Source organism: Leptinotarsa decemlineata, unplaced genomic scaffold (assembly GCF_025532065.1).
Source record: "Leptinotarsa decemlineata unplaced genomic scaffold, Ldec_3_MD MMD2_tig00078422_RagTag_RagTag, whole genome shotgun sequence".
NCBI lineage: Eukaryota > Metazoa > Arthropoda > Insecta > Coleoptera > Chrysomelidae > Leptinotarsa > Leptinotarsa decemlineata.
Genome location: NW_027412747.1, coordinates 3,289,105 through 3,307,967, shown reverse-complemented (window position 1 = coordinate 3,307,967; position 18,863 = coordinate 3,289,105). Strand labels below are relative to the sequence as shown.

General features: G+C 36.6%; 1 protein-coding gene across 1 annotated transcript in view; it reads right to left on the bottom strand.

The window, feature by feature from the left end:
* Positions 1-1,263, bottom strand: part of LOC111504307 (ribosome biogenesis protein BMS1 homolog) — a 44,978-nt gene extending 43,715 nt beyond the window's left edge. Inside the window, exons 1-2 of the mRNA XM_074186054.1 lie at positions 1,068-1,263; positions 154-1,011 (exon numbers count right to left, since the gene is read on the bottom strand). Coding sequence (XP_074042155.1) covers positions 154-1,011; positions 1,068-1,125 — 916 coding nt within the window. The 5' untranslated portion in view covers positions 1,126-1,263. The remainder of the gene's footprint in view (positions 1-153; positions 1,012-1,067) is intronic.
* Positions 1,264-18,863: the final 17,600 nt, after the last annotated feature.

Sequence of the window (18,863 nt, the reverse complement as noted above, 5' to 3'; positions counted from 1 at the left end):
AAAGTTGAACCCAGTGCCAAGTTTTTACTGGAGATTCGTTATCAGTGGACAAAAATATGTAAGTCTGATTATTTTTTTTCTTCAAAAATTGGTGCGAGCTGTTGAAATGTTACTTTTATAATCACATATGAAATACTAAAATTTGTTACTTACCAGCAATATGTACAGATGTTTCTTTTTTCAAAGGTACACCTCTGATGTACCCATACAAAGCAACATTTCGATCACATTTTGGGTTTTTCCTGATTAATTCTTGGTTGGTTAGATCTTCATATCTATCTCCCAGAAGGTAGCTGTGAGTTATTCTCCATTGGAGAGGTCTGAATTTCATAACCGATATGAACCTACCCAAATTTTTAATTTCATTCCTCATATATTCACCGTGTATTATGCCGGAAAGGTAAAACAGCTTAGCTCCTGCATACACTTCAGTCCAAAATCTATGTTTGAGAATTTTCTTGGTGTTCTTAAGAGTTTTACTTTTTTTAATCATGTCCAAATGAGTCAAGACCCCCATTATCCTAGGCATGCCATGCACTTGGCATATATTTAGAAACTCAAAAACTTCCATTTCAAAGCCAAAGCTAGCATCGCAGAGTAGTAGAACCAAGTCTGCTACTTTGGCTAGATCAATCATGGAATTAATATCATTATTACATTCAATGAATGTTATTCTCCTCTTTTTTCCCGTAACTATCGTCACAGGTCCTTTAATGTCTGTCAACGGCAGCCTAGTGAATAACCTAATTAAATTGCTTATCAGTGTAGATTTTCCAACCTTTGGAGGGCCAACAACGGCTACAAGTATGGGGGGTGGTTCTATGGGCGTCCTATCAATAAGTGGTATATGTTGCTTTTTTGTATTAAGGTCCTGTTTCCTCCTGAAACGACGTTCAGCACCTATAGTCGAATTGAAAGCAAATGCTTTTGGATTGCGTTGCTTGGCTGTTAACTCTTCTGCTACGGGATTTTCGTCCCGTTTTTTATTTTTTTTCTTTTCCGATTTCCTTCCTAAGAAAGTAGAAACATTAATTCATGGTAGACACTAAAGTTCGCGAGATGCTTACCAGAATGTCGACTTCTGTGAGACTTGTGGTTAGATAACTCTGCGATAGGATTGTCCATGGCTGTTGAACAAAATATTGGGCAGTATTGAATCAACTTTTCGTTTTTTGTTAAAAAAAAGAACTCTTACTATTTTGAATTTTGAACTATACACTTTGATCTCAGGTTATGTTTAGATTTTAGGTTAACTTAAGATATTACATTCTTCTTCTTCTATATTTATATGGTCGTTACTTTCTAAGGTATATACAAATCATGGGGGTTAGTTAGGGTCACCAACGGCGAGGCCGTCAGAGGGCGATAGAGAGCAAGAGGTCAACGACAATTGAACCTCAGAGTAATAAAATATAAGTAGAGATGCCCTCCGTATATAAACACAACAGATTTGTAGACAACCAGGATATCCATCTCTCTCACAGTAAAATGTGGTCAAGGGGACTGAGGGAATTGTTTACATAATCCTCTGGACTGGATCCAGGGGCGTGCGGAAAATATGTTAAGAAAATTCTAATGACTATCAACTATTAATTCGATCGGAAATTCTGGGTTACGCCCATACTCCATTTGTTGTTTACCTGTGAAATGTTACATCAACATGCGAGGATCGCGAAAATCCACCACCAACGCAGATTTTCACCATCTTCAAAATTACTTTTTGCACTACAAATTCATTATATTGGTCAATAAGCACTCAAATCACCAAAATAATTTCCAAAAACAACGAAATACCGGTATTATCTATTTCTCTTAGTTGGAGGACTGTCGTAAATATAAACAAAGTAATTTGGCTTCAGAAACAAGGACAGAAAGGCATCTCTATTTATATAATTACTCTGAGAATTGAACAGCTTTTAGAGTGCTTAAAAGATGGATGTTTGATTTTGACTTGTTTAAAGAGTTTTACGTCCGTTTTGAGAAGTTTTGGCATATGAATTAAGTCTTAATATCATGCCCCCAAATTACTCAGGGCAACTTCAATCCGTAAGAAGCTCAGATCACAAATATTGCCAAATGGCTTATAGGGAGCAAAACATTTAAGTTCGAATGATTACGAGTTGGAAATGGAATAAATCTGAAAAGAAAAAACATTTAATGAAAAATTGAATCAAATATGAAAAATATGATGAGGAAAAAAAATATTGAAACTATACTGAAATTTTGCACTATGCAAGCAAGGGATGATATTTTAATGAATATACTACACTTTGATAGATTTTTTTCCAGTGAAGTCACTTAAAAAGTACTATGAATTCGAATGAAATATTTTTCGTTCCATAGATATGGGTTATTTCCTCCCAACACTTTTTCTAATCACAAGTGAAATAAATGAACCACAGCCACAAAAAAGATTACACAAATAATTCCCATTGAAAAATAATATTACATTTTCAAAAACCACAACTCTTATACAAGAAGGCCAATGATTATTCAGATTTTTTTTGGGAATATTCAACAAGTTCCTAAAGTTTACCGCGCTGCTATATCTTTTTCTCGGTCAAAATCGTGAAAGTAGAAACCAAGGAAAAATGCATACGCAGGATTATAGGCGCGTGCAAGTGAAGCCTAAAATAACGCGGTAAGGGGTATCGGCGCCGAAAGCAGATCCATACTTTGAATTGAATGTAAATAATCATCATATTGAGAATAAACACATTTATTTAATTTTCATCGATACATGTCCAAAGTAAGTGGTAAAAATAGGTTTTATAATCAATATATTAAATATTTACTGAAACCTATGTAAAAATTTATTCTTTGATAATAATCAAATTATTATAAAGCGTTTTTATTAATTAGTTTATACAGGGTGCATCAACGATAGGTGGGTTGACGGTAGCTGCTTCCCTATTAGAGATACAAAAAAATGTTTCGGGAAAAGTTTGTAGAGTTTAATGAAAGCTATGTTTCAATGATTATGAGTTATATACAGAAATCCCTATAAGTTGTTTTTTTTTAATAGAATACTCTAGATATTTTCACTCGATTGAATTTCTTGGGCGGAGTGCAGGAACAGTAATGTCCCCTGATTTAATTTCCTTAGATTTCTGTTATTTTGCTGAGGGATTGGCCTATCGCAAGAAACCAATAAAATTAGAAGGAAAATAGATTGATTTAAAGAAGTTTTTTACTTTATTTCAAGATAAATAATATTTGACGTTCAAAGAGAAATTGTAGATATATTCAAATAATTACTTCTTTATACTCGGCCGGTCGGTAGCCGGGCGATTCGACGTGGGTGCTTTATTCACTCGGCCGATGTGTGAGTCGATGGTTCAAGTCCCAGGCTGAACGCTCAATTTTCACTTGCTATCGTCCAACCCGTGTTAGGAATCACAAGTTAAAAGGTAATACGACCTCGTTAGTTCTTACCTCGCATAAGTATCGACTCCCAAGGGTTCTCGTTTGTAGGGGTGCGATAGCTGGTTAACGGAAAAAACATATTTCAAACACACATAACATACTTTTCTGAACCAACCTGTATCAACTAAATTAACTCTATATTTTTGAGAAGCACTCCGCCTAAGAAATTCAATCGGGTGGAAATATCTGGAGTATTCTATTTAAGAAAACATGAAATAGCTTTCATCAATCTCTACATTTTTTTGGAAACCTTTTTTTATATTGAAGAAAAGAGAAATGATTTCCTACCGCGTAGTAACGGCTACATCCATCAATTTTTTTTATATCTTTGATAGGAAAGCATCTATCGTCCATGCACCTATCGTTGATGCACCTTGTATGTTTTTCAGAAATAGCTCTCATTAATTCTAATTTGTGGCTTGCCTTCGGGAAATTATTTAATTGATGAACCCGCAAATTGAAGAAAATTTCAACACCTTCAAATTTTTAAGAGTTTTGATTATTCAGATCTTTTGATATCTTTCCTCCATATAAGTTAAAGGGGTATAAAATTATTGTTTTACATAATTCGCAAATTTCAACATTTTCAGAGGAATAAACCAAATTACCTTGCCCTCAACCCATATTGAAGTATAAATAGAGTTGGTTTCATTAGAAAACAAGCAATCAATGCACCGATGACAATGTAAAAAGTTTTAAGAGACTTTCCGCAAAGTCTATCTTCTAATCAAACGAGTTGGATTTAACTAACTCTTTCATACTCTCTGCCTGTGATATAGGCTTAGTTAAAACTCTGTGAGGTGCGTTGCAAGGTCGAGACTAATTTTCGCCGTCGCATCCTGTTCTTTATTGAACTCCGTTCAACTCGTAACTTCTAAAGTCACTAGCCAGTGACCCCACTTCGCGGAGATGCGAGGCGAGACCTTTTAAAGCGGGTAGGGTCGTCAATAGCGTAATCTACCGCGGCCCTGACTACGGGGTTTTCGTGAGTTAACGTCGTTTCGAAAACTACTCTATTTTGGGACCGTATTGTAACGAATTTGAAGCCGGCCCTGACCGATATCTCAGCCAGCAAATATATGACTCATAGCGAACCACCGCGAAAGGAACAGATGAGTGTCGAAACCCCTAGAGAGATCTGGAGCGTTCGTTAACGATATAAAAAGGCCGCTTTTGCGTTTAAATGCGTTTAAATAAAGAAATGGAACAGTGAAGAAAAATTACGCGTTAGTTGCTAAGTGTTATATATAAATTAGTTGTGATAGTGAAATATTATTAAAAATAAATTTGTTTAAGACAGTTAATTCTTTAATTCGTTACAATTGGTGATCAGAAGTGGATTTTTAAAATAAATTTGTGAGCGCTTGGTGGACACTCTTAGTATTTTACGGTGAAATTGACTATTTGTTCGCGTAGAGATTGGTGATTCTTTGTGTTTCGCGAAGTAGACCTGTGAAAATAAATAAGTGTTTCGGACTCGATTAAAATAAGTGGACATTTTCAGTGGAAAATAGACAATAAGAGAAAATGTGTTCGAGGAAAGTGCGCCTAGTGGACTTGAAAGTCGCTGAATTGAAGCAAGAATTGGAGGAGAGAGAGCTAGATTCTTCCGGAAATCAGGAGAAGATCCGGAAGCATATTTATTCGAAGTTTCTGAGGGTGATTTGGGTTCAAAAATAAGCAAACTCGATGAGAACACTAAATCGCTGAAAGATGAACTTCAACAAAATTCGGTAAGTCTGGAGAAGAAGCTTCTGGAAAATTCGAAGTACCTGGAGGAGAAGCTTCTGGAAAATTCGAAGAGTTTGGAGGAGAAGCTTCGCGAAAATTCAGTAAGTTTAAAAGATGACCTTCAACAAAATTCGAAGTGCCTGGAGGAGAAGCTTCTGGAAAACTTGAAGAGTTTGGAAGACGAGCTTCTGGAAAATTCGAAAAGTTTGGAAGATAAGTTTCTAGAGAATTCGAATAGCTTGAAGAAAGAACTTCTAGAAAATGTAGAAGGCCTGAAAAAGAGCTTTGTAGTTTGGTGAGCCTAGTCGAAGAAAGGATAGGAACCATCGAGACAGAGATAGATAAAATCAGGAAGGAAATGAACACAGAAGTAGAGAAAATCAAAGGCGGAGTTCAGGCAGAAATCAGTGAGATAAAGGAAATAATTAGCAAGTTGCGAAATCAATTCGTGAATCCTACCCACCCCACAGAAACGGATACCGAAAACTCAAATTCCTGAACTGAAAGATGTCAAAGTCAGTTCTGAACCAGGAAAGCTCTCCATGAAGCCGCCCCAGTTCGACGGAAAAACTTCCTGGGAAAATTACCGCCGATAATTCGAAGCTGCAGCCAGAGCAAATGGATGGAATGCAGAAGAAAAGGCGGTAGCATTAACATCGGCGTTGCGTGGAGAAGCAACAAATATTTTGCAAACCCTCACGGCCCAAGAACAGAAAGACTATGACCCACTCATAAAGCATCTTGAGCTACGGTATGTACAGGCACACCTAGAGCACGTTTACCATTTACAGCTGAAGAACCGCTGTCAGAAATCAGGAGAATCCCTACAGGAGTTTGAAGCCATCATAGCTCGATTGGTCCGTCTGGCATATCCTGCTACACCCGAAAATGTAATGGAGCGGTTAGCACTTCAGGCATTCTTGGATGGACTTCGCCACCAAAAAACGAGGCAGTTCTTGACGCTAGCTCATCCCAAACATCTCGTGGATGCACTGGCAAGCGCTCTGGAGTTTGAGGCTGCGAAATAATGCAAGAGTCAAGCAAAGTTCGAGCTATCCAGGAAGATGGTCAAGTGCCTGCTGATATTGAGGCCGCCATCAGAAAAGTAATGAAAGAAGTGTTGCCTGAGAGGAAACAAATAAGATGCTGGAACTGTGGGAAAATTGGATATGTGCGTAGCAAATGTCCAGCTTTCAAAGAATCGACAACAAATCAGGAAAACTAGAGAACGGCAACATATGCCGTTCTCCAATGACAAGACAAAGTGTTTTCGTAAACGGCCTCATCAACAACGAGCCTTGCACCATGCTGCTGGATACAAGTGCGACGGGAACCATTCTTGGGCCAACCTTTGCCAAAACACCGGCAAGAATTGAACCGTCAAGCTGGAAGCTACGCACCGCAACAGGGGAGCCAGCCACTGTACTTGAAGAACTACCAATTCAATTAGTGTTGGGCAGCACAAAATTAAAAGATCGTGCATTGATGGCGGACATTGAGGACGATGCGATCATTGGAATGGACATAATGAATTCCAGAGGGTTCGAGCTGAATTTTCAAGACGGCGTCCTACGTGTCGGCGGAGAAGAGCTGGTGCTTCATGGAAGTAACGAAGAGATGATCAGGGTCCTGTTGGCTGAAGACGTGTGCGTACCTGAAAGGGCTGAAACCATCCTGGAGGCTCGCTTGGACGGAAGTGGGAGCAGCGGAAAAGTGGTAATGTTCGAGTCCAAGATACATGATGAGAACATTGGATGAGGAATAGCACTAGGGAAGACCCTATTGCATGTTGATAAAGTGCCAGTCAGGGTAATGAATGTCAACTACTTTCCCGTGAACTTGAAGAGAGGAACCATGCTGGGGCATTGTTCGTCCATTTCCTCTGTGATACGGAGTGTACGCAGTTCTGTTAGCAAAGCCAACAATTTGCCAGAAGAGTTGGAGAAGTTGATTGCCATTTCCTCCAAGGACATACCACCAACTCACCACCAACGATCAAAACTGAGGGAGTTAGTTGAAAAGTACCAGGAGATCTTCGATATTGGAGAGAGAAAAGGCGGCAGAACGAATGTGGTTCAGCATAGAATCGACACTGGGAATGCCCGACCAATCGGGCAATCAGATAGAAGACTCTCCCTTGCGAAGAAAGAAGAGACAGACAACATAGTCAGCGATATGGAAAAAGAAGGAGTCATCCAATCTTCTGACAGCCCCAGGTCTTCACAAGTCGTACTAGTGAAGAAGGACGGCTCGACAAGCTTCTGCGTGGAGTATCGCCAACTAAATCACTTGACGAAGAAAGACAGCTACGCTCTTCCAAGAATCAACACCCTAGACACGCTAGCCGGCTCCACGATTTTCTCGACTTTGGATTTGAAGAGTGGATATTGGCAAGTTGAATTGGCCCCAGAAGATCGAGAAAAAAATGCTTTCACAATCGGCTCAGGATTGTATCATTACACGGTTATGCCATTCGGGCTTTATAAAGCTCCAGCGACCTTCGAGAGATTGATGGAGACGGTTCTCAAGGGGCTCTATTGGAAGACGTGTCTAGTGTATCTCGTCGAAATAATCGTGGTCGGAAAATCGTTCGACGATCACTTGAAAAATCTGGAGGAGGTGTTCATGCGTCTGAGGAGTTCTGGATTGAAACTTAGTCCCAAGAAATGCCATCTGTTCCAGAAAGGAGTCCGTTACCTTGGCCACGTTATCTCTGGGGAAGGAGTGGCGGTAGACGAACAAAAGATCAAAGCAGTTGAGAATTGGCCCAGTCCAAAAGACATAGGTACATGAGCTTCGGAGCTTCCTTGGTTTATGCACCTTCTACCACCGATATGTGCTGGGGTTTGCCAACATCGCCAAACCATTGACTTGACTCACAAAAGGACAGATCCAGTTCCAGTGGTCTGAGGAATGCCAAGACTCATTCAAGAAGTTGAAAAGAGCTTTGATCAACGCTCCTGTTTTGAGTTCATTTTAGATACGGACGCCAGCAACGTGGGACTTGGAGCAATCCTTTCTCAGATCCAGGATGGACAGGAGAAAGTTATTGGTTACTTCAGCAAAGCGCTCAGTAAACCAGAGCGCAATTATTGTGTCACCAGGCGAGAGCTGTTGGCCGTTGTCAAACGTGTAGAACATTTCTACAAATACGAGTATGGAAGAAGATTTCTGTTGAGAACGGACCATGTAGCTCTCAAATAGATTCTGCAGTTCAAAAATCCCGAGGGCCAAGTAGCACGCTGGATTGAGAGACTTCAAGAATTTGACTTCGAAATAGAACATCGAGCTGGGAACAGGAGTGGGGGAAACGTGTGACGTCATCGACGCAGGATGGAATGAATATCGTAGCGATTCAAGCGTGGAACTCCGCCCCTCGGCCCCCTTAGTACTCCGCCTTCGGCTCCCTTGGGACTCCGCATCATTGCTCAGGCCCCCAGGCCCCCTTGTCACGTGATTCTAATTAAAAAGAGTTTATAGTTATGAGATTCGAACCCGGATCGTCCGCGTGGTAGACATTGTCCTTAGCCTCTACACCAACGTAAGGTATTGAAAGTAACTGCGAATGATTGGTATTTAAAGAGTTAGTTTTGTCGGGACAGAAATTAACTCATTTTATATACTTGACCGCATTTCTTTGATTTCCGTAGAATGTTAGGGAAGTCATTATCACGTTGAAGATAGGAAAATATACTTAGATTTGAGAAATGATTAATATTTCATGTAAAGATGTTTATGTATGTGCAAGAGCGAGAGACGCGTGTGACGTAATCGAGGCAAAACGAGATGAAGATGGTATCGATGTTTTACGTTCCTATCACAAGCAGGTGTTGTAAAATAAACCGTTGTTAATGGAGTAATGTAGCGTTGCTGGGTTGAAAATAAGGGGTTAGGAATACGACTCTGTACGGGATGTCTCAAAATACATCATTTAAAGAAAAAAACATAGCGTCGAAATGTACAGGGTGCGTCAAAATATATCATTTAAAAAACATGTCAGTTCAACAGAAGTCTAGCATTCCAACATGCCAAAAGGGCATTAAGTCTCGTATCTTTGTATCTTTGTTTCAGGAGAAAGATGATACCCAAAAGTGTCGAGGGGTTACGCGTTGTGGACTCAACGTGAGGGCAATGGGGGAGCGAAGTATTCGACAATGACATTTAAAAATACATTGTTTTGCATAAGTTTCGACCGTTTTGCGTGCGTCTATTCGTTATCGTTTCGTCGTCATTGACGTAGCCATTTTCGTGTTTGAATAATTGTGCACCATCAGTCAGTTACATTTAATATGAAATTGGAAGGAAAACGATGTTCCGTACGTCGTTGGTAAACAAAAATTAGTAATATAATATCATTTAGAGAATACAGAGGTAAAGTAGAGGAATTTGAGAGACGTGTCCAAAAATCAAGTCAAGATATTCAATTATAAGAGGAAAAGAAAAATGTTCTGAAGCAGTTGAATAATTTAGATTTTCAATCGAACTTTATCACATATGAGAAGAATTCAGCCTCAGAGTGTAGAATATGTCGTCACCGATGCTGAAAAACAAATTTTGTACTTCCTACTACAATAATTTTTGTTCAATATGAAAACGTACCGAATGTGGGTGAAATTCCAAGAAAGTATCCGTGAAGACTAGTCTTTATAAATGTAAACAATGGAAATTGATTCGTTCGACATCAGTCAATAATAATAAACATAGGCTCGGGTTTGAAACGACGAAGCACCAGGGTAACGTGGCAAAATGTTAACAATGTTTTCAATAGTAGAGTAACAACGGGGGTAATCATCAATTTGACTCATAAAGATCCTAAAAAATTTCTAGACGATGCTTTTCCATTATTCAAACGTGAGATTGCCAAAATTTTAAAACAAATGTCATACCTCAAAGTTAATTTTACAATTTCAGGGGATTTTATTGAAAAATCGAATATTTCAGTACGCCAAATAAAGCTATCGATTCAAGTACGGACTTGTCTGCTTGGTACAATGAAAACCCTTTGGATGTTATATTGAATAAATTAGGCGAATTTGAAGAACAATAGTCGGGGTGAGCTTGAGTAAAATTCTTTTGCTGGAAGTAGCAATAAATAAATATGTGCATGCATTACGAAATGTGCTTCTTTTGGATTATTATTAGCGCCTTGTATCCTGTAGCAAGAGATCCACAGAGGGTGTCAAAATATCCACACTATTCTACAGTTTTGAATACTACAGGACTAAATACTCCAATGGACTTACATAAAATTTCCAAATTTGAAAAACTTAATAATATTTCTGTAAATGTTTACACGTTAGAATTGAATCAAGCAAAAGAGAGATCATTTTATGTAGTAGTTCCTGCCAGACTCACGACAACAAAACGAGACAGACACGTTAATTTGTTATTAATTCAAGACAAATATTTTCCAAATGCGAACGATTATGAAGCTCCACCTATTAATGATGATGTCGAGACTGAAATTAAATTTCATTATTGTTGGATCAAAGACATGTCCCGATTATTAAGTAACCAATTGAACAAAAAGAAAGACAAACAATTCTTTTGTGATAGATGCCTCATACTGTTTTGTGCGAAAAAGTGAATGACTGTAAAATTTCCTTTCCTTAATACGATTATGTGGAATTTCAAAATTATGTTTATACTGGTAGACGTTTTTGAAAATTTTCGTCAAAAAAGCATGGCAACTTATGGGTTGGACCCCGCATGGTATTATACTATGCCTGGGTACACGTGGGATGCCATGTTGAAGTATACGAAATGTAAATTACAAATTTTAAAAGACATTGACATGATTATGTTTGTAGAAAAGGGGATAAGGGGCGGAATATCGGTTTGTTCGAATAGATGTTCTGAAGCAAATAATAAATATATGGAAGCATACAATCCCGAAAAACCTTCAAAATATCTTTTATATTTAGACGTTAATAATTTATATGGGTGGGCAATGTCAGAATGTTTACCTTACGACGGTTTTCAGTGGTTGGACAATTTTGACAAAGATGTAACTGTTCCTGACAATGCTTCAGAAGGCTACATATTGGAAGTTGATTTGGAATACCCTGAGAGATTACATGATTCACATAAAGATTTTCCGTTTTGTCCAGAGCATCAAGCACCACCAAATTCCAAACAAAAAAAAATTAATGGGTACCCTGTATAATAAAGTAATATTTTGCATTATCGCAACTCGAAACAAACATTGAAAAACGGTTTGATTCTAACCAAAATTCATCGAGTTGTGAAATTCAAACAATCTGCATGGCTGCGTCCCTAGATTGAGTTGAATACTCGTTTAAGGGCTGCAGCCACTAGTTCTTTTGGCAAAAATCTATATAAACTAATGGTAAATGCTATTTTTGGGAAAACAATGGAAAACATTCGGTTGCACAGGGTGGTCAAACTTGTGAATTCCTGGACCCACATAGCAATAGATATTCCAGAGAATATTCCCTGGAAGTGCTCCTGGCGAACCTTTGGTATATTTTAAGAACATTCCTTGGGAATATTCTTGGAATATCTTATAATATTCTTAGAATATGTAAGGTATATTCTATTAAGAATATTCCAGGAATAAAACCCGAGGAATATTCATAAAATATTCAGGATATTCCTAGTTTATTGTAGGAATATATAATGGGGAAACACCATAGAATATTCTTTAAATATATTTTATGAATATTCTAGGAATATTTGGAATATTCCAAGAATGTGACGAGTAAACGCTATTAGGCATGTATATATTGCATTTTGATGCAAGATTTACACAAGTAATAAAACACATAATATTCATAAACAAATATATTTCAAAAACAATATACACTGAAATATTTGACGTTTCAACCAATATTAAAAATAAAAAATCTAATTCAAAATATTTATTCACTGAATAAAATATTCCTGAACTGTCATATTACAAATATTAGAAATGTATTCAAATTAGGATGTTCCTACTCTCAAATAAATGTATACTAAAAAATATACTAAAATAACAACTCTGTGAGTTCATCAGCACTAATTAAAAAATTATAAATATATCATTTCATTGAAAAAGAAAAAATGTATTACATCAAGATATAGGTTAGGTTAGGTTAGGTTTCTCACTTCAAAAACTGAACCCACAAATGAAGTATTTGAAATGAGTGGTATGATGGGTTCTTCAATGAATTTCATTTACTTAAAGTTATTCAAACTTTGCTCACCAGAATAGTTTTCCTTATATTTGTCCAACAATGCATCACCCAGTGTTTCAATAGTAATACCTGGAACAAAATGTACATTAACGTTCATTATCACTATTTGAAAGTGGCACAATAAAACTGGAATAAAAATCAAATAGATATTTTTTGCATAGGTTACTCATGAACATTTACAACATTTTATGACATTACGTTTTCAGTTCCTTGGCGCACCTGCCTGTACCAGGTACCACTCTGTTTCCTTTTGGGTAAATTGATACTATCTTGAAAACGAGTGATAAAAATTATGAAAACAAATGATACAAAAGAATGTGTCATTCACTTACTTTTGAAGATATTGAACTGTCTATTGAAGATAGACAACTGAAATCACTCTAGTTCAAACATATACTTAGTCAAACCAACAAATCCCACACACCAACCCTCTTCGAGCCTAAAATGAGGTATAGTAGGTTAATCACCATGACTTTACTATCGATACTATTGCATTTTACTTACTTTTCTTGAAGACTGTTTGAAGATCCAAAATCAAACTATTCGTTGTACTGCAAATTGGACAACCCCAAATTATAAATGGTGCACTGAACGTGAGAGAATTATACTTTGATAATAACACCAATACACCATGCATTACACACGCGAACCTGCCACGTCAACCGCCATGTTAAATCAAATGTCGAATTTAACGCAAAGGTACCAAGTATTAAGGGACAGCCGCTTTCACAGAGCTTATTCGACTGTCGCGCGCTACACTTCAATTGACCAATGAGAAACGTTTACTCCAATTCTTCACTTCCCCATTTCTCTGTTTCCAGGATTTTTCGCTTTGTAATTGAATAATTTCAAATACAAAAAGACAAATGGGATGAGAATTAAACAATTTATTGATGCAATTGGTTCATTTAATGGCCCATTCAAATTTTTTTGTCGTTTCCAACAGTTGCTGTTGGAGCAATTCATCCAGAATCTTTGCGTTGAGTTCAAAAACTGGTTAACACTATCAGGGTTATATTCATTAGGTTATGCATTCGATTAAGATCTTCAAATATTTTTGTTTTTATTAATATTGAATTATTTGAATACGTTATTATAAGATAATAGAATATTCCAAAATATATCGTGGGGATATATTCTAAGAATATACCATATGGTATATTCGATCGACAATATTCTTAGAATATTCAAGGAAGAATAATCCATTTATAGACATTCTATGCACATTCTTTCGGGAATAATCCTGCCATATTCATTCAAGCATATTCTATGAATATTCTAAAGGCATGTATATATTTCAAGAATATTCTATGAATATTTGGAATATATACGTTCGTTTTATGACATACAGGGAATATTCCATGAATATCTGGTGCTGTGTGGGAAACTGTCGTTATGGTGCCAAAAATTTAATTGCGAGCCCCCGATTTCAGAGCCGAACCGTTTTCGATACACACTTGGTGGCTATTGAATTGAGAAAGACTGAACTTGTTTTCAATAAACCTTTGTACATCGGAATGGCAATATTAGATATTTCAAAAACATGCATGTTTGATTTCCATTACGATTTCGTGGTGTCCACTATAGGTATAGAAAATTGTAAGTTAATGTATATAGATTCAGATAGTTTCATCTACGAAATAACGTGTGAAGATGTCTATTCAAAACTCATTAAAAAGAACCTATCAAAATTTGATACTTTCGATTATTCGCCTGATAATAAGTTTCAAATTCCACTTGTGAATAAAAAAATTCCTGGGTTAATGAAATATGAAGCAAATGGTAAAATCATCACGCACTTTGCAGGGTTACGTTCCAAAATGTACACCTACAAACTACAGGGTGGAAAAGTTATCAAAAAATCAAACGGAATTTGATATAATGTAGTCAAAAATAAAATTGATTTCAAAGATTATATCGATTGTCTCAGAAATTTTAAAGAAAAATATGTGAGCAGTTTACTATTCGATCATACGCTCACAACGTTTTCAATATCAAGCAGGTGAAAATAGGCTTGAGTGCACACGACGATAAACGAAAATTAATCACCAAATCATCCGACACTTTACCTTGGGGACATTATAGCTTGAAATAAGGTTGTGATTTGGATTTTATTTCTATTGATGTGATTCATTCAAAAATTTTGTCCTTGTTTGAATATGACTGATAGGAGTGTTTACTCTGAGAATTTTCAACAGCGGTAGGAGTCCACCAAATTTGCAAGAATTGGCTGCAAACAGAAATATGATTGAGTATTTCAGTTTTTGTATACTATTTATTATTGTACATGTAAACGTTGATATAATTTGAATGGATTATATTGGAATTTTGTATACTTATTTATTGTTGTACACACACGTTGATATAATTTGAATAAAATATATACAGGGCTATTCAAATTCGTTTCTTATCGTAAACGATGAGAGATAGAGTGTCGGTTAAATTGTGGCAAAGTTGCGTATTTTAGAGACCTATTCAATGATGTGAAGAAATCGAATATAGCTCTTTTGGTTCTGGAGATATACAGGAAATCCCAAATTTTTTTTTTGCCTATATATTCTTTATTCGCAGACATATTGGAAATCTGTCCACATTTTGCTATTGGCACTTGATGTGGGCTCTCAGAATATATACACGAATCTTTTATACAGGGTGTCATCTGACTTGGGCCACCCCCATCTTTTAGTTTTTAAATACGGACCTGTATTTTTATTGTAGTTTTTGGATGGTAGACGTTCACTCCATACTGAGAAATTAAATTAAATTTTATATTTCGTGATTTTTCGGTAATATTCGATTATAATTGTGTGAATTATTCCCTTTTGAATTACGGCACTGGAAATTGGTTGACTGAGTTGAATAAGAACATAATAGCAACTTTCACGTCTCCCTATGTATCGTAGTTTTTTTTTTATTTTTAGGTACCTATTCATATTTTTTCCATTGCTCTGAGCGTTTTCTACAATGAACTTCGAATAAGACAACCTTTTATTATTATTTGAAACATTATCTACATCAAAAATATATTATATGTGTTTTAACAAACAGAAAAAGAAATGATAGCAATAATAAGATATCCGAAACGAACACTATAATTGTAATGAAAATTGAAATGAAATCATTGAATAGGTCTCTAAAATACCCAACTTTGCCACAATTTAACCGACACTCTCTCTCTCTTATCGTTTACGAGATCCCCATGTACAGAAACGAATTATAGCCCTGTATATTGAAATTTTGGTATTTTATTACATCAAACAACTTTTTAAAGTTGATTTTTTTTCACCTTATACATTAAATGAAACAAATGTTACAACATTTTCTCATTTATTACATAAATCATAAAGTATTTTTTGTTTATAATAAAATAAATATTCACGTAAAGCATTAGCATACAGACTATCTAAAGCTGAGGCTTGATCAAAACCTTTTATGATTTCTTCCAAAGTTAAATTATTTTTATTTTCACGTAACCATGATTGTATTATATTGAAAACACCTCGATAGTAATCACAAAAGTTCAAAGCATCCAGCATAGCGATACGGTCAGAGAGCACACCAAGGTGAGTATTTAGGATCTCGTATACATCTCGTTGAAACAGCTTCATGTTCGTGGTGTCCTTGGAAATGGAAACTTGTTTGGTATTACTTTCGATGCACTGTGTGACGTAAATGTAATCCCCGCAACGTGTTGTAATTGGATCATATTCGTCTACATATTCATCGATTTGTGATTCAAAGAAATTTTCCTTTATTTGTTGCAGAATGTCAATGAGGGTCGCCCATTCATAACTTGTTAAATTGATGGAACGAATGGAAAACTGCTGCTTCAAAATTATGCATGGGCTGAAGTCTCTGCATGTACTTAGGCCACATCGAATTTTATAAGATGACATGGGGAATGCCAGCAACAGCAATTGGTGTTCGTTTCGAACGGTCATTTCGTATTGCTCCAACGCTCTATCTATTGCATCCAGAGTTCCATTGTAACCTTCCATCACTGTCGAACTACTTCAACTTCACTACCGTAACCATTTTTAAACTGAATATCCATCTGTGTTTGCATGCGCTCTTATAGCTTCAGATCACGTGGTCCATTTCAGATATTGTGCGTTTATTAAACACACAAATATTTCTTCACAAAAGGCCCTTCCAATACATTGTCAGTGTGCTTTTTTTCCATAAGATTCTATACAAAATCGACATTTTCGATCCAACTGTTGTGTTTGTTATCCAAACCCAGCCATTTAACGTACATTTTTTCATATTTCTTCCTCAAGACTTTTTCCACGAGATATATATCAGGATTTGCAGTTTTTTGTAATTCTTCCCCATAGAAAGTACCCCTAATAGGTGCACCCTGCATATCTTCTAGCATAAAGGTGGTGGGGTTGGTAATGTTGACTTTGATAATTTTAAATAATTCCATAGTTCAATTGGGAGTATAGCCTTTTTCGAAAACGTGTTTCGCCTTACTGATTCGAACAACATCACCGACTTTGAATTTTCTCGGTCCAGCTATTTTCAGATGGGTGTATGTTGATTTGAGGATTTTTTTTCGTTGGTTTTGTTGATTTTCGAAGATTGTATGCTCATCTTCGAGTGTCGCGTATCATTGTAGGATTTTGTGATTTCAGGCAAGATATTCAACCATTTGTGGGTGCCATTCAGACTAAAATATTTGAAAAGTCTTTCTTTCAACGTTCTAATGGTACGTTCAGCCATTGGAGCCTTAGTGATGCTGTTTTTCCATCACAAAGTTTGAAACTTATTGTTGTGAAATTCTTTACCTTGATCGGTTTGTAAATTTTTTGGACAACGTTTCGTATGTGTCAAGATATCTGCAAACGATTTGGTAATTTCCTCTCCCGTTTTTGATTTCAGTGGTCGAGTCCACACAAATTTCGAAAAACAATCTATGACGACTAGAATCAGTTTGAAATTTTGATTTTGGTGAGCGAATGATCTCATCTCAGCCAAGTCCATCTGCCATAAGTCATATATTCCTTTGATAACTGTACGACGTCGATGATAATTTTTTCTAATTGGTTTATGTAGTTTATTGACAAGTTGAATATTTTCTTTGGAAGTCATGACAACTGATGGTGAAGATGTGTGAACCCCGCTCTTTTATTATGGTTATGCTTAAACTTCATTTTGCATCTTGTTGATTTTCTTGATAGTAAATTGTACCTTGGCTATATTCGAATTTATTTCGGTGATTTGTTTGGAGATGTCACCTTGAAATTTGGTTAGTTTTTCATTTACTTGGGTCATTTCTTTTTCGTGTTGCTCAGCTAGCTGATATATAAATGAAGCAAGTTCTTTATCGGTTCCATCCACATACTTTTTATTAGCAACATCGTAATCAGTGGTGGGGCTCTTCGACATGACACAATTTCACCTCACCACAATGAATATTACCATCTGAGGTATAATGCAACAAACATCCTCCAGAGGGCGTAGACAATTTTCGCTTTCTGTTGCTGTCGCTACGTCCAAACTTATTGATAACCATTTTGAAAATGATAATGTATTGAGGAACGTAGTTTATCTTATAGAATTATTTTTGCCTCTTTGAGTGTATTCAAAATAGCAATGATTTCATTTATGTGTGAAGTATTTCCTGCATCTCGAGAGGCTAGCAATAATTTGAGACGTTCGCATAGCTCGTTGGGATCGTCCCAATAAATGTATTCAATGGGTTTCGTATTGAATGTCATTGCAAGAGGTGATATTTTGGGTAGACATAATGTCATCGCAGAGTAGTAGTAAGAGATGTTTTAGGTTGAAAAAACCCAGTACCAGTTTTACGACGATTTCCTGCTGTAGGAAACAACGGTTTGATTATGTTGGTGTACTTGTATCTCTGAGTGCCTTTTAGATGCCCAGCCGAATTCTTGTGAGCGTTCGATAAACCCAAATTCTTTTTGTATACATTCAAATCCTCAGTATTATAATTTTCAGGCACGTCGAGAAATAACAGTTCATATATACCGAGTGTTGCTTTCCAGTGATACCCAGCCAATTTTATGTATCCGCTACGCTTGTCAAAATAGATTTCCTTTTGGCCTAGGAAACATTTTGAAGATACCCCATCATATATGGGACCGTATACTTTGTCAATTTCTTTGCCATTTCTCCAATGTTTTTTAATGTACGGTTGATCGATATATTATTCTTCTAAAACTTGTTCACCAATGCCTGACGCAACGTTGTCGTCTTGTTCGTCTTCTGCATACCCGCTAAAGACGTTTTCATCATCATCATCCGCATCTGTACCTGCAAGATGTACGAGAGTTTGGAATGGAGTCGTTTCAGGCTCTTCCACTGTCTCTTGTTTGAATTCGGTTTTTGCCTCAGTTTTCAATGGGGTAGTAGCTGACTGTGTTGCTGTTTTATACGCTATTTTCCTCAATGGAATAGACAGAGGTTTGAAAAATATTTGCAATGACTCATCATTTCCTTCGGATTTGCCCAATTTCAGAGCCAAATATTTTTTCGAATGAT